The sequence below is a fragment of the Plectrocnemia conspersa genome, unplaced genomic scaffold (assembly GCF_051122295.1).
Source record: "Plectrocnemia conspersa isolate PC_06_02 unplaced genomic scaffold, ASM5112229v1 ptg000006l, whole genome shotgun sequence".
NCBI classification, from domain to species: Eukaryota; Metazoa; Arthropoda; class Insecta; order Trichoptera; family Polycentropodidae; genus Plectrocnemia; species Plectrocnemia conspersa.
In genome coordinates this window covers 12303844-12318755 of record NW_028277170.1, presented here as the reverse complement: position 1 = coordinate 12318755, position 14912 = coordinate 12303844, and the positions used below count along the sequence as shown (strand labels likewise).

At 27.1% G+C, this 14912-nt stretch overlaps 1 protein-coding gene across 1 annotated transcript; it reads right to left on the bottom strand.

Annotated features, from left to right (window-relative positions):
- Positions 1-3: 3 nt before the first annotated feature.
- On the bottom strand, positions 4-10374 carry LOC148234252 (uncharacterized). Its single transcript, XM_088188385.1, has 6 exons — positions 10221-10374; positions 9894-10106; positions 5166-5289; positions 3624-3748; positions 3316-3512; positions 4-318 (listed from the first exon to the last, which is right to left on the bottom strand). Exons 2-6 carry the CDS (start codon positions 10096-10098, stop codon positions 4-6), a joined length of 966 nt encoding a protein of 321 aa, XP_088044511.1. The 5' UTR covers positions 10099-10106; positions 10221-10374.
- Positions 10375-14912: the final 4538 nt, after the last annotated feature.

The window sequence follows — 14912 nt, the reverse complement described above, 5'->3', positions numbered from 1 at the left end:
TGTTTAGAAAAACACGGTCTCCATGATTTCATCAGACTCTGAAGACTCTGGAGACAAGTCATTTTGCGCCATAGGCACCATTGGAAAATCTGTCTGCAGTTCGATGTTTTTAAATCTAGCAGGGTTTTTCAAGGAGTTGCGCAAACCCGGTCTGCGTCCATAAACATTAAAATTAGAAGTACTGGGCTCGAATACGTCAGGAATATATCCGCTGTGGTCCGTGCTAAGAGTACTGAATGTACACATTGGCAGTCCTGGTAAACGGTTAAGTTCCTGGAAGTAAATACGACGTTCCATTTCGGGTGCCGGGCCTAAATTCTGTGGGTAAAAACAAATTATAAAACACAGTTTTACGACTTTAATTTAAAAACATTTAACAATTATAATTTTTCTGAGTTACGATTAAATTGACATGCAAAAGAACATAATAAAATAATAATTGGTAGTGTTAGTAGGTATAAAACATAAAATGTCAGAAACAATAATAAGAAATATGTGGAAAAATGCTACAGATAAAATAGTTACTAAATTATTACAAGACTTTAATAGCTATATACAATATAAATGTATAGTAAATTAGTCCATAACAAAAAATTACAAACACAAATTGTATATATTGACCAGATTATTGCGCAAACAGAAATTGCGAACACAAAAATTGCGAGTTCTATAATTACACAAACACACACACACACATGCACAAACAAATACACACGCGCGCACACACATTATATTATTTTTTAAATTAACGTGTGGTTTTATGTTCTTGTTGATATGTTGTTGAACAAATAGCAAATCACTAGATCGAATCTAAGACCACGCAACTAAAAAGTCAGCAGCGACTGAGATAAGGTCCAGATGATCAAAACATCGGCAAATGAGATGCGAGAAAGAAAAGGCGCGATACGCAAGCCCTCGCATCTCAAAATGCTATTAAATAAATTCGTTAAATTATATTCTTTTAAATTAAAGTTAATAATCAATAAGAAAATATATTTTATATAAAAATATTTGAAAAAAAATAGTGGAATTACTTGGCGTATGAAATGCGCGTGCGTTTTTATTATTTAACTAAGGGACAAAAGCGATAGTATTGGTAGAACCATTATGTAGAGTACACAATAAAATTGATAATGTATTCAATTGAGTACCATATAAATTAAGCAAAAATAATCTCAAGGAATGAATTACACAGAAATAATTTCACCAGTCAATAAAATTCAGCTTAGAAACGGAAAAAAGTTATACGGAATATATCGATAGTTGTAAGTGTAAATTTTCGAGCTCTACCTTTTGGTGAAAATGACAACAATGTAATTGAAATAAACATGCTTAAAAAGTCTCCAAAATAACAAACATTAAACTACTAACTTGAGATATTGTTTTATTTTACAATTGCAATTTTACACTTTTAACTATCGATATGATTAATTTAAAGTATCTTAAAAGTAAATTTTAATAAAACACATGTTAATCATATGCGCATAACTTATTTGATATCGCATTTGATTAATATAATAAATTAATAAATAGAAGCAAAAGTAAATAATAATATACTTAGGTAACAAAAATTGCGTCCGGAATATTCTTTTCGCATACATATGTATAATAAAAATCATATTTATATGTTTATGGATCGTTAATATGGCATATATAAAAAAATTTACATTTTTACAAAGCCGTTCGTAAACATTCCTATTTTTGTATCATATTTGGGAATTATTACTTAATAGTGGGCTTTTGGATGCTGAAATCCGTTTCGAGAAATAACTATGTATTTTATCTAATAAATAATATAATTAAATTAAGTATGTACAATTGAAAGAAAAAATATCATTAGCGATTATTATGTCGAAAATAATTTACCGCAATTTACTAAATTATACACATATTGATCAACGTTACAATACGAGTAATTTCAAAGCTATAAATAATAAGTATAGTACTTATAAGCACATATTATGTACTGTGAACTAATCAAACCATTATTTGCTAAAGACATCTTTTTTTAATGTTGTTTTGTATATTAATGCGTAACCTTACATTATCATAAATGCTTTATATAATTTGTAAATGTATGTCTAGGTATATTCCCGAAAGCTTTGCTGCAAAAGATTACTACTGGTATAAACAGGGCATCTTTTACTTTATTGAAGCAATAATGCGACCTTGATTTGCTTTTAGAAATCTGTTAATATAATCTTTGATGCAAATTGAGCATACATAATAATACATTCGTGAAATTGGTGTAAGACCGAGTGATCTCAGATAATATTGAACAAGTTGGCAAAAAAGTAAATTACAATAAGTGAATGCAACACAATGCAAATATGAAGGAAAATCAGACAAGTCAAATAAATAAACGAGAAATAACTGGCGATTCGTCGTAAAATTTTTATGGTGTGTCTGGTGTATAATCTAATGATATATTATCATTATATTATATACATACTGATGGTTATAATTTTGCATAAAGTATTTTTTCGCTAATGCAAAAAACTATTAGCAACTAGGGCATATACATAATTAATAATGAATTATAGAAAAAAATACCAAGAATTGTTTCTCTCCTAGCTTGAATGTTTTAAACGTATTTTATAAATCTTACAGTCTGCTTTAATTAAAAAGTCTAGGTTACTTATCTACTCAATGCAATTTTTCTGGATATTTAATTTTTCATAATAACGCTTAGTCGCCAATTTACCAGTAGAGAACATTAAAACTTATTTGGCAACGTTGCGGCAATTTGTTAGTAATATTTTGTGAAACTGCCCAAAAATGAATACACACATTGTTTAATTGAATTTTTATTTGTGACACAAGTATTATTGTTAGTGTAATAGATAATTATATAGAAAAAAGCTTCCGACATTTGGACAAATATAAACGGGCTGGAAGAGATAATTAGCAATTTATAAAACAATTTATAAATATTAACAATCCGTAAAAATGTAAGTACCAAAAATATGATTTTTATTATATGCAGCAAAGAATTTCCTGTTGTGATTATGTTATCTTATTATCTAGCTTTGCAATATAAAAATACTCCTTTGAATTTATGAACTACAATACAATAAAACACAATTTGTTTGATTCTATAAAATAATAAGAGTAATCGAATACTCACTATTATTAAATCAATTTAATGCGCGTTATTATTTGGATGAAATTAAAAGTTATTAAATTAGTTAAATTAAAAATCATAATTTAAAGAGCAACGTAAGATAAACACAAGCAAACAGAAAGTATATATTACACACAATACATAATAACATGTAACAATTAAATTGGTTTATATTTAAAAAAATACTTTACTTCTTCTAAGATTAGCATGTGGGTAGTCATAGATAGTCCTATGCCCAATACTGCCATGCAGAAGGCAGAAAGTGCATAATAGAAAGCCAGTCCAAACTTATAAGAACCATAAACTAAGATTCCTGCTAACATATTATCTCTATAAGTTTCAGATAACATATATAAAAATAATAATATTCCGACTCCTAATAGGGTTCCTGAAAAGCGATTACATATTAGTAAAACAGCGTTTTATAAAACATATCTCAGATTAGAAACAATGTGAGATAAATGTTATTTAATTTGATATAATAGTTTGGATAATTCACCGGAAAATACAAAGAAGGCACAAGCAAACATCATGTGGTTTTTGCGATTACAATAGCCGCCGATCGCGAAGAAGGTAGCAATGCCTAAGAATACTAATCCAATGCTTCCCACTGGTAATATTGCTCTTAAAAAATATAAAAAAATTCATATTTTAATTATTGTTTTTATAAAAAAAAACACTAATTATATTAGGACCCTTAGCGTTTAATTTTTAATATATAGTTTTGTGTTTTCTGATATATAATACAAAAGCTTCAAAATATTTTTTATATGTATGTAAAGACTTCGAGTTTGTAACCAATGAGAATTTATTAATATTTAGCGGTTTTTTATGACTTTTTTTATGATTATTATTAGCTGCAATACCCAGTAAAGTTTTAAAAAAAAAATTTAATTTCTATTATGAATTTAACATACTTTATCATCATAATCTTACTATGTGTGTAAGCAATTCGTGGAAAAAAGGATTTTATAAATATTATCGAAGAACGGCTTTTGCATACTAAGTCTAATGTAACGAAGAATATTTGAGAGAATGCAGTAATATGTGACAATAGTACATTTTTAATATAAAACAACTAAGTAAATACGAAACAGAATATTGCTAAAATGTGATAAAAAGAACTACATGTCGTAAAAGTATTAAAATCATAGCTATAAAAATACTAAATAATATGCTTAGGTTTAAATAAATAATTTATCAAGATTCCAAAAGAAACTGACAATTACAAAGCACACTTTCAAATGAAATGTATAGCAATTCTGGTAATCTGTTAATGGCGTAAAGTAAATTATTTTTACATAAAAATTACTGCATAAATCAAATTGCTCTACGTCAAGCTAACCGCATTACAACGTTTTTTAAATAAGAAATATCGGAAGACAGGTTCGACATAAAAATATTAAAAACCGTAACCATGCAGAGGCGCATTCAACAGTATGTTTCTAACAAAAAGTTTTAATGCCCATAACTAACGCAATTTTCCAAGTCGTCCAAAAATAGACAAGGGAGCTTTTCAAAATATTTTGGAATTTTAAAATCACTTCGCCTCAGAGAAAATAACTAATTAATTCAATATGCTAGTTGGATTATTCTTAATATAGTTTTGCTGATATGAAATTATTTACGTTGATTTTTATACTCGTTACATTTAAGATTAACTTCACTACAACTATAATCTATATACAGATTTTTAAACGCAAAGGGTTGAATATTTAACATGTTAATTTCATATATTGTCAATATTGTAAAAAATATCAAAAGCTAACACATTATTTCTTGAATATATACAAAATCATCTAATTGAAATAACAAGACGTATAAAAAATATTAAAACTGTACAACTTGCCATTATTACTTATTTATAATAGGCCAAATCTTAAAATAAATTTCTTTCGCTTCATATACAATGTTCACAAAAGTAATAAACAATAATATAACTTGCATACTGGTTTATTTTAGTCTAACAAGTATAAATACGAATGGTCTGACAAACGCACGCAATAGTTAAAAATGGTAATACAAAAAAAATAGTTCTTACCTCATATTGATGACTATTTTAGGGATGAGATGTAGATTTGTCCACATTTCCGAAAATTGAACATTTTGCACAGTCCACGTCTTGTATGACAAAGGAAGACAATCTAAACTCTTTTTGAAGTAGTCTGAAATAATTTAATAAATAATACGAGCTAACTTAATTCATATTTGCTTGCAAATTGTTAGTAACAATTAATTCGTCTTAAAATATTTTTTACTGTAGGTAAAGTAAATTTTAGTTTTGTTTCCCCAAACTAATACAATGGTTCAGGGTATAATACAAAAAAATCCTGCAGCTAAAATTAATAATAAGGAAATTGAAATTCGTTTTTTAGGATCGCAAATTAAACGAATCTTGATTTTACTTGACATGTATAAGTGCATATAAAAGAAAATGTAAAAAAAAATATCCACAAATTGATTTTGTAAAAAAATTACTTAGAGATCTTTTGTTAAAATATTATTAACTATTGCAATATTAAATAAGTGCAATTAGAAACTTAATTTATATATATATATATATATATATATATATATATATATATATATATATATATATATATATATATATATATATATATTATTTATAATCAGAGTGACTTTATCAAATACTTTCATAACTTCACAGGTACTCTAAATAAATATTTATCTTACTGTAAAAATCGACCACTTAAAATAGAACAACCATTCAAATTTGTAATCCTTTATGTGATCCTTTGGCATCATTATATGCATAATATTATAAATACATTAGTGGCTGCCTGCAATGCTCTTATGATATTTAATGACTCTTTAATTGAATACTACGAAAACTTAAGTTGTTTGCTACTTTGTACAGAAGTACTTTAAATGTTAAAGGACTTATTAACTTTGCTAACTATTAAAATTGCAATCTGTTGTAAATATATGGATTGAATTTATTATTTCTTAAAATATATCATTTTTTTTCTCACTTTATCTGGCAAGCCCTATTAGTAGCTTGACTTTCGTTATTATTTTGCTTAAGATTGTCTTTAGATTTACTTCACAGTATTCTAACGATGCGATGCGCCGTATCAAAACATCTCGTGATAAAAGCGCGCCGTCAAAAAGCACACAAATAATAAAAAAGTCTGAAATATATATTTTAAATTCTTATTCTTTATTATTATATTTATATGATTTTTTTATAAGTTCATCTGGTAATTGTATTTTTAAATCGTCAATAAAATTTATATGTAAATTATATTATCATATTTATTGATTAATTACCATTGTATAAATTTGTTCTGATTTTTTAATTTTTTAAACTGTTTGTATACAATTAGTACATATTGTAAAAAAGATTTGTGTTATTAAATTAAAATACTTATGTACTTAATTTATCTCTAATCAAAACTAAAGTTTATTTTTTTATTCTTTAATATTTTTAATTTCGATACCTCAAAATAATAATAGTAATAGTAACAATATCAATATTTTTAATGTTATAATCACTACTTGTTTATCGTGTATTATAAATATATGTATGTTACTTGCATTTATTTGTTAAAATTTCATTAATATCAGTATAAGATACATTTCAATTACGTTTCCTTGACGGCTCGCTTTTATAAATATTGTATAAAAACCTATATATTGTAAGAATAAAAATACATACGTTTAAAATAAGACGCAAAAGTTAGTTTATAACAATTTATAGCTTAAAGATGAAATTAAAACTGTAAAAAAAGACAAATAGTAAATACAAAAACCTTACACAAAGCACATTTAATAAATATACATCAGTTAATTATTAAACATTTTACGCTTTTTTTTACTTGAAAATAAAATATTTACTTACCTATAGACATGTAGCTTTTAAAAATCAATTTATGTCTCTAAAGCAAAATGTGCTTAAGCATTTTATGTTTATAGTTAAATTAAGGTTTTGTCATATATACCGCTTCTAAAAATCAGTAGATTAGTATTGCTTTCACGTAATACTCTTATAGTATTTTTGGTATGATTATATTCTTTAATTAGTGGTATTAGAATTCTGTCATTAAAAAAGCTTAAAAAGTTTTGGTGGTATTTGAATTCCATTATAAGAGATGTGTTATATATTATTTCTATAATGCTTTAATTGAATTGTTGGTGTTAATCTATACAAGGCCAACTATTTAAAAAGCATAATAAATATATGGTAAATTATGGTTTGAGGATCGCAATTGCAACAAGTTCTTCAAATTTCATAAAGTTTTTGAACGTTAGTATAGGAAGGTGTATTATATATTATTTGTATCTTGAATATTAAAAAAATGAACCAATATTTATTATTTAAAGAGTTCATTATTAAACGAAACAACCTTAGACCTCTCAGGTATGAATTTGTATATATTGTAGTTTAAGCCGTCGGTATCGAATGGTTTTTATTATTTTTTAAATAAATGGGTTTTTAAGCCTAATAATTTTTTTATGCATTATACCCTATGTTGAGACAAGAATTTGTAAAAATATTGCACGCTACTATATACTTCATATATAAGAAAAGTGGCAACGTCACAAATAAGCGCGGACAAATGGGCGTGCGTCAAAAAAGCGCTGAATTATAAGCGCTACGTCATAAGAGCGTTCATCAAAGTAGCGCTGTAACAAAATAACGTACGTCAAATGTGCAGACAGTCATAAGAGCTCTTGTCAAAAGAGAGCGCGTCACAAGAGCGCAAAAATATTTTGAGAAAATCAAGTAATGAATATTTTAGTATTTTATGTGCCAAAGCGTAATGACAATTAAAATGATTAGTCAATAAAAATAATATTATTCATTAATTATTACGTACATACGAAAGTTTGGCTTTCTATCCCCATACGTATAGTATACATATATTTTGTATTAAAAAGAAACACTGATTTTGAATTTATCATTAGATTTGTTTTGAAATGTTTCATTAAATTGTAATAATTATCGACTCGACAATAAATGCGTACAGTTATAGGGCAGGCATATGGCTCGTCAGATTTTTTTTTCATTTATTTTAAACAACTAGACTTTATCATGAATGGCGAAAACAAGCGCAATATAAATTATAAACGCTCTTGTAACGCAGCGCTTATTATGCAGCGCTCATATGACGGCGCTCATATGACGACGCTCTTTTGACCGGCCGCCAAAAAAAGTAGTTAATAGAATATAAGTATCCGGGTTTCGCAAAACCAAACATATATGTATTTGGCAGAATTTTGCATATACATATGTAGTATAAAAAAGCTTAAAAAAAATTAATATTTTATATTGTGACTATAATTTAAAATATAGTTTATGAGTAAAAAATATTTTTAATATGAATATATTAAATTTAACGAGATACCGGTTATTATTAATTGGTAATTTAGTAATATAATTAAGCCACATTTAAATGTAATAATGGTTCACCTAAAACCGATAATGCATACAGAAATCAAATAAGCTTCGTTCCAGGAACGCTCAGAAATTTATTGTGATTAATAATAAATACATTTTATTGTGATTAATAATAAATACATTTTAAACTTGCATAACCTAAGATCAACTGTACCCAAATGGCGCATGTTTCAGAATTGTTAAGAGCAATATATCGATTGAGTTTTTCAGAGAGGGGTTATAAAAAAATATATTTATGCAACCATTGTAAAGCCAAAAAAAAGCCCAATGAATTAAATATAATTATAGCCCAAAAATAAATTAAGCAAAATAAAAGCAATTAGATTGTGTAATATTAAATACAAAAATAGCACCATATAAACACAATACTTCTAATTTTATGTTTTCTTTACTGCAGCTATAATCAGTTTCATTATTACGGTTTTAGAAAAGTATAACAACATCTTGATTGGCTTATAGAAATAAAAAACATTTTTTTTATAAAAATGTCCGCCGACATGTATTTATATAATATAAATCAACAAAAATGGTGCTCCAAAAATATTTTCTTCGTAGCAAATATATTTTAAAAATAACTTATACAAATAGGTAGGAAAAACAATTTTATACCTATTGTATAATATAATATATTATCTTAGAATTTTATTAACGAGTCTACGTTCTAAATAAATCATAGCATGTTTTTATTTAAGTAAAACTGTGTTGTCTTATGAAAAATATGAAATATTTTCAAAGCCAAAATTTTGTGATATGTAATAAGAAAATACTTCCATTGTGATAGTTATATTAATCCGTGAACTATAATTCGTCATTGAAATAAAAATTACATTGATTAGGATTAAGAGCTTAATTATAAAATTCATTACAATTAATAACATAAATAACCGAATCCCGGATTTTATTGTTAACATATTGCCTGTATATTTACGGCTAAAGCAATATTTGCCTTTAAATATATAACAGATTATGATACAATCTAAATCTGAGATTAAATAATTAAAATAACATTTTATGTTTACGAAAACTTTTCGAAGTGCAGTCATGAAAATTATCATAATTACACTAGTTTTGCATTTATTGAATTTGCTGAATATTATCGACAGCCGTAAGTTTACATTGCGTAGCGCCTAGAAGTTATATTAAATTTGTATTGAATTTCAGTTGATCTTCGTATATCTTATTTTATGATAAAATATTGCTATTAAAAAATATTTTTTTATTTTTTCTCATCATAGAATATGCATCATAATTATAAAAAACTAAGTCTAGTAATTTACACTAATAGCATAAAAATCATAAAATCGCATAACTAACGTTATGTATATTAAAAAAATAATTGTAACTCACAGTTGTTGGTGTCGTTGTTCGGGTGGTTAACAGGACAGATGTTGGATGCGCCGATGCTAAACGAAACGATTTTCGTTTTTTGGTTGAACAGAGTAACCCTTTCCCTGCACTGGATCCAGTTGCTAGATCCGAAGAGAGACAGAGACACGAACGTGATGGCAAAAAGTCCTGAGACAATAGCCGCCCTCGATAAAGTTTTAGTCATTTTCAAATCTGTTGATGTTACAAAAAAATAATACTTTAATACATAGTTTGGTAACTCTCTAATAATTATAATAGTATATATAGATAGATACTACATAGTAAAAATGATTTGAAACGCAATACCTGATATGATCACGGCAGAGAGAACTTCGAAACTTGAAAGCTTTGCGTCCAAGCTCGACGAGAACCTAGATCATACTGCTGGGAACTCCGCCGCTGTGTATGGAAATATTACAAGTTTGAAAACTGAATAGATATAGTAGGGGGTGAATTTCCCTCTGCGCAGGACGTAACACATAGGAAAAATCATATGATATATGTATATAAAAGGTTTGTGTTTTCATTTATAATTTTAAATACAATAATTATAAATATTGTTAAATAAATATCAGCGGTTTTAAAATAGACGGCGCGAGCTAATTTAAAGGAACCTGTAATACTTCATAATAAATTCATTCCTGATATTTTCAAAACTTAAAATGTTTTTTAACTGTTCATAAAAAATACACTTATAATAAATATACTGATCCTGAAGTAAATGAGAATAAAACAAGAAAATAAAAATTAAACCAAGGAATACGAGATATCCTATTTATCATTAGGATTCGTAGGTATTATGATAAATAGCTTCGTATAACCAATATCTTTAATCTGTACCAAAGTTTTAGCTAGAGAAACTTATTAGCTATAAAACATGTAAATTCAAATATTAATAAAAACTAAATGACTTTAACAAATAAAAACGAACGTGCAAAAACAGAGCTCTTTTCCTATTAAATGCATATATTATTTATAATTATATACATTTCTTACAGAATCGCGAAATATAAAAAATACACATTCAAAATATGAAAAGATTGCTTTGCCAGCAGCTATTGATTTATTTTTAATACTGTTGCACGAATCAAATGAAATACAGTTGTGACTTATACCTCTTGCTGGTATCTGAAGATCCTTGCGAGCAATTAGTTTCTCGACTGCTTACTCCGAAATTCGCAATACAATTAAATGAGGTAGCATATATAGTTTAAGCTGCTTATTTAATATTTGCATATGTTTAATATGTACAGAAAATAGTATACACGAAGATAGAATATGTATGTAAATTTGCAACCCGATTTCAGAAAAGTACGTGTCTACTGAAATTTTAAAAATAATTTATTATTTTTTATGAGAACGACATAAAGTGGAATAACTGCATTAAATTTATAGTCAACATTAGGACACGCAGCAGATACTTAAACAATATTTAAAAATACTGGATCTGGATGCACTGCGCGCTACACAGAGCAGCTATTTTGTCAAAAAATGTTGGAAATATTTAAGAACAAAATACACGCCATTTTAATACTATTATAAAGTACATTGGATATCACGTGCAATAGTGACCTAAAAAGCTTTCGAACTTAATGGACAAATTGCGATTTGATTTTATGAAAATCGCAAATTTTTTAGTTTTCTTAATTTATTGTTTTTATCAGTAGTTTTTTATATAGACAGGCTGTCACTGAATGAAAATAACTGAGAATGATGATGATGAAAGTTAGAATTAATATGTCTATTTGTATTTGGTTTATTTTCTACGTACGTCTGACAGTACTTTCAAGATAAATTTGAGACGCCCTAGATGATGAACCCCTATGTTTGAGTATTTAGCGAATTTCAATATGTAACTTAGCTTTTGGAGATGGGAGGGATTGTGTGTCGCACATTAATTTTTTTATTGATTTTGCCGTAATGTTGGCGTCATCATTTAGAGCAAAATCTCGATCTTATTTCGGCTGAAGCAGATCTTATAATGCTACCAAAGCGTTCTGGAAATTCATTAACAACAATAAACATAGAAATGCGATCAAATTTTTTTTTATAAAATGAACTACGCGAAACCAATTTTAAATACTTGTTTACCGGTTTTGAAGTAAGTCAAATTTCAATCACTTAAAAATCATTTCAAAAAATTAATGTACTCGTAACACTAACAAGTTACACGAGGATTATAAAATCTGCGACTATAAAATCTACGTCAGTCGAAATAAGATCACCCTAGATGATGTCCCTAACATCGGATTGCGAAACATCGTCAAAGAGGATGAGAGAACAGCCGCAATACGCGACTTCTCAAATCTCTTAAAGCTGAGTAACGTGTTGAAATCCGTTTAAAATTCAACTAATAATAAATATCAATACATCAATACTTTTACCGTATTGTAATTACCCTGCCGAAACAAAATTGGATATGCTAATAAATTTATGTATAACTACTGATGGTATGACAATCACGGAAACGTTTTTGCCGATTTATTTACAAAATATAATGGACTTTTATTGCATCATACATCAGCAGATCTAAGTGAATATGCAGGTTTTAGGTCAACCAAATATATTGTAAGCCTTGAAATAAAAATAGGTAAAATTATACCCGCTCTCCATTTAAATAAATAAACATGTCTGGCATTGGTGTGTCATACATCTCTATCTACTAAATGATGTCGCCGTAATGTGTTAATAACCTATTTTTATAATCACAATAACAATGTTAACAGGTTTGTGTTATTGAGGTAGACAAGTGAGTATCACACGTCAACTAGCGTTATTACAATACTTTGAGTAGAACCCACTCGCTCAGTAAACATCTAATAAAGAAAATATCATTGGAGATAATTCTTAATAATAATCGGTATTTTCTTTGTTTTCATACTTTACTACACTTGATTAGTTGCAAGACATATTTATAATTAAAATGTGGTATCTGCTAATTAAAATCATGAAGTAAGAAAATTGCAATATCACAAGGGTTAATTGAACCAGAAAGTTATACATACATAAATTAATTAATGGCTTTAAACGCAAACCGTGCTAATAACTCGCTGCAGAAAAATACTTATAATATTATTTATTAAAATACATTTTTAAGCAAATTTACTACTTAAAATAAAAAATAGGATTCAAACATTAATAATTTAGTTTCATCATATACGATTGGAAAACCTCTGTTTCTTATAAATTGTACCAAGCTATGGTTGTGTTTGAAATACAAAAGCCACTCATCCAGATCGTAAAATTTTTATAAAAAAACAGACATACGAGACAAATTCATGCAAAGTTTACGTAATAAGCAAATTGTAACAAACAACGATCGAAGTCTTTAAAAATAAAAAAAAAATAGCAAATGATATATCTATAGTTTGTCAAAAAGATTGTGTAGTAAAATATTAGCACCTGTCAAAACACAAAGCACATTGCCTACAAAATGTATCATTGATCAAAATGTTGTTAAATATATCGATTATAAAAATCTAATATCGACTTTAAAGATTTCAATGGATGCATTGTCTCTTTATGAATTATAAAAAGGCATTCATAGTATTTAAAACTAGAATTATACGATTGATTGGAATACCAGAATAACGGTGTTCGGTGTATTGATATTAAAGCCCTCGGTGGAAGGCAGCAGCAGGTTTAAGTATCACATTAATATGATGCTATATTAAGACCTCTATAGACAGCTGTACAATTTAAACGTAAGTAAACTAGAAATAATCCAATCTAATTTTTAAATATTTTACAAATAAATTAAACGACATGAAAAATAAAATAAATAGTTGCTTTTTAACAACAATGTAAGAAAACAAAACTTAAAAATTAGCATTGAATTAAACAATGTTTTAAATTTAAACTTTTTACTAAACCATAAAATATTTTCGTGTTTTGTATTTGACTAAGAATCCAGATGGCAGTAGTATAACGATATCAGTTTCAGCTTAAGTCCCTACTGATTTAAAAGTTTAAAATATAAATTATATACACAAACCAAAGTTCTGTTGTATATTATTTATAGGTTTTTTATAGCATATGCATGGTTATTTAGATTCTATATAGTATATGCATATTTCAAATATTTTGAAATTGAATAGCACCATCTTACGAATTTGACATATACACAAATTTAATCATTTATTTCTCCGCCAGTTTTTTTTTTTAATTTCATTAGCAGAACATATATTTAATGAAGAAACAAATACTAAAGTAAAAACTACAAGAAGAAGGAAACACATAAATTTAAAAAGATAAAAATTAGCAAAGATATTTTGTGCTATATTGTATATATTTCTACATGAAATATTGAATAGTTCATGACGTAGTTGCAACTTGCTACTCTTATCTACTACTCAGCTAAACTTAATCTGACAATTGAAAATGGAAGTCTACTTGGCTGCTAAAGTTCAATTGCCTAAATATCTTATTTTGGACTAAATCATAGTCGTACTGACTTGATGAAGTATTTAATAAATTAAACTTTAATTCAAGTCAGCGAGATATTTTTTTGTGTCACGTAAGTTTTTATGTGTGTATTATTCATTTTCGATATGTACATACGTTATAAAACACAATTATAATCCATAAATTCTGATTATTTAAAATTAAATATACATACTACATATGCAAACAGATAATAAAATACAAACCGATACAGCTGAAAGTCTTACGATAAAGACTAAACATAGGCAAAACGTTAGTAAAAGAAATCTCCCATCTCTAAAAGCTCAGTAGTGTGATGTGTGTAGACTCGCACATTACAGTACTAAGCTTACGCCGTAGAGAACCTTACACAAAGTCATTTTGTAAATCACTCAATAAATTTCGCAAACAACCAGCTGCGTGAAAAATTATGTTGACTCTCTTCTAGGACAAATAAAATAATATTTTTAGTCAACATGCCTAAAGAATATCTAATTTAATGTTTTGTTGCAGCAAAACAATGTTTTGATTCAATCTGATCATTAAACAATTTTAACGATCTAAAACCTGCCTTAT

Excerpts from the sequence above, each read along its gene's own strand:
- LOC148234252 (XM_088188385.1), bottom strand. The coding sequence starts at position 10,098 with ATGACTAAAACTTTATCGAGGGCGGCTATTGTCTCAGGACTTTTTGCC. Across the intron at positions 5,290-9,893 it reads GAACAACGACACCAACAACT|ACTACTTCAAAAAGAGTTTA; the intron begins GTGAGTTACAAT and ends AAATTATTTCAG. Across the intron at positions 3,749-5,165 it reads AAAATAGTCATCAATATGAG|AGCAATATTACCAGTGGGAA; the intron begins GTAAGAACTATT and ends ATATTTTTTAAG.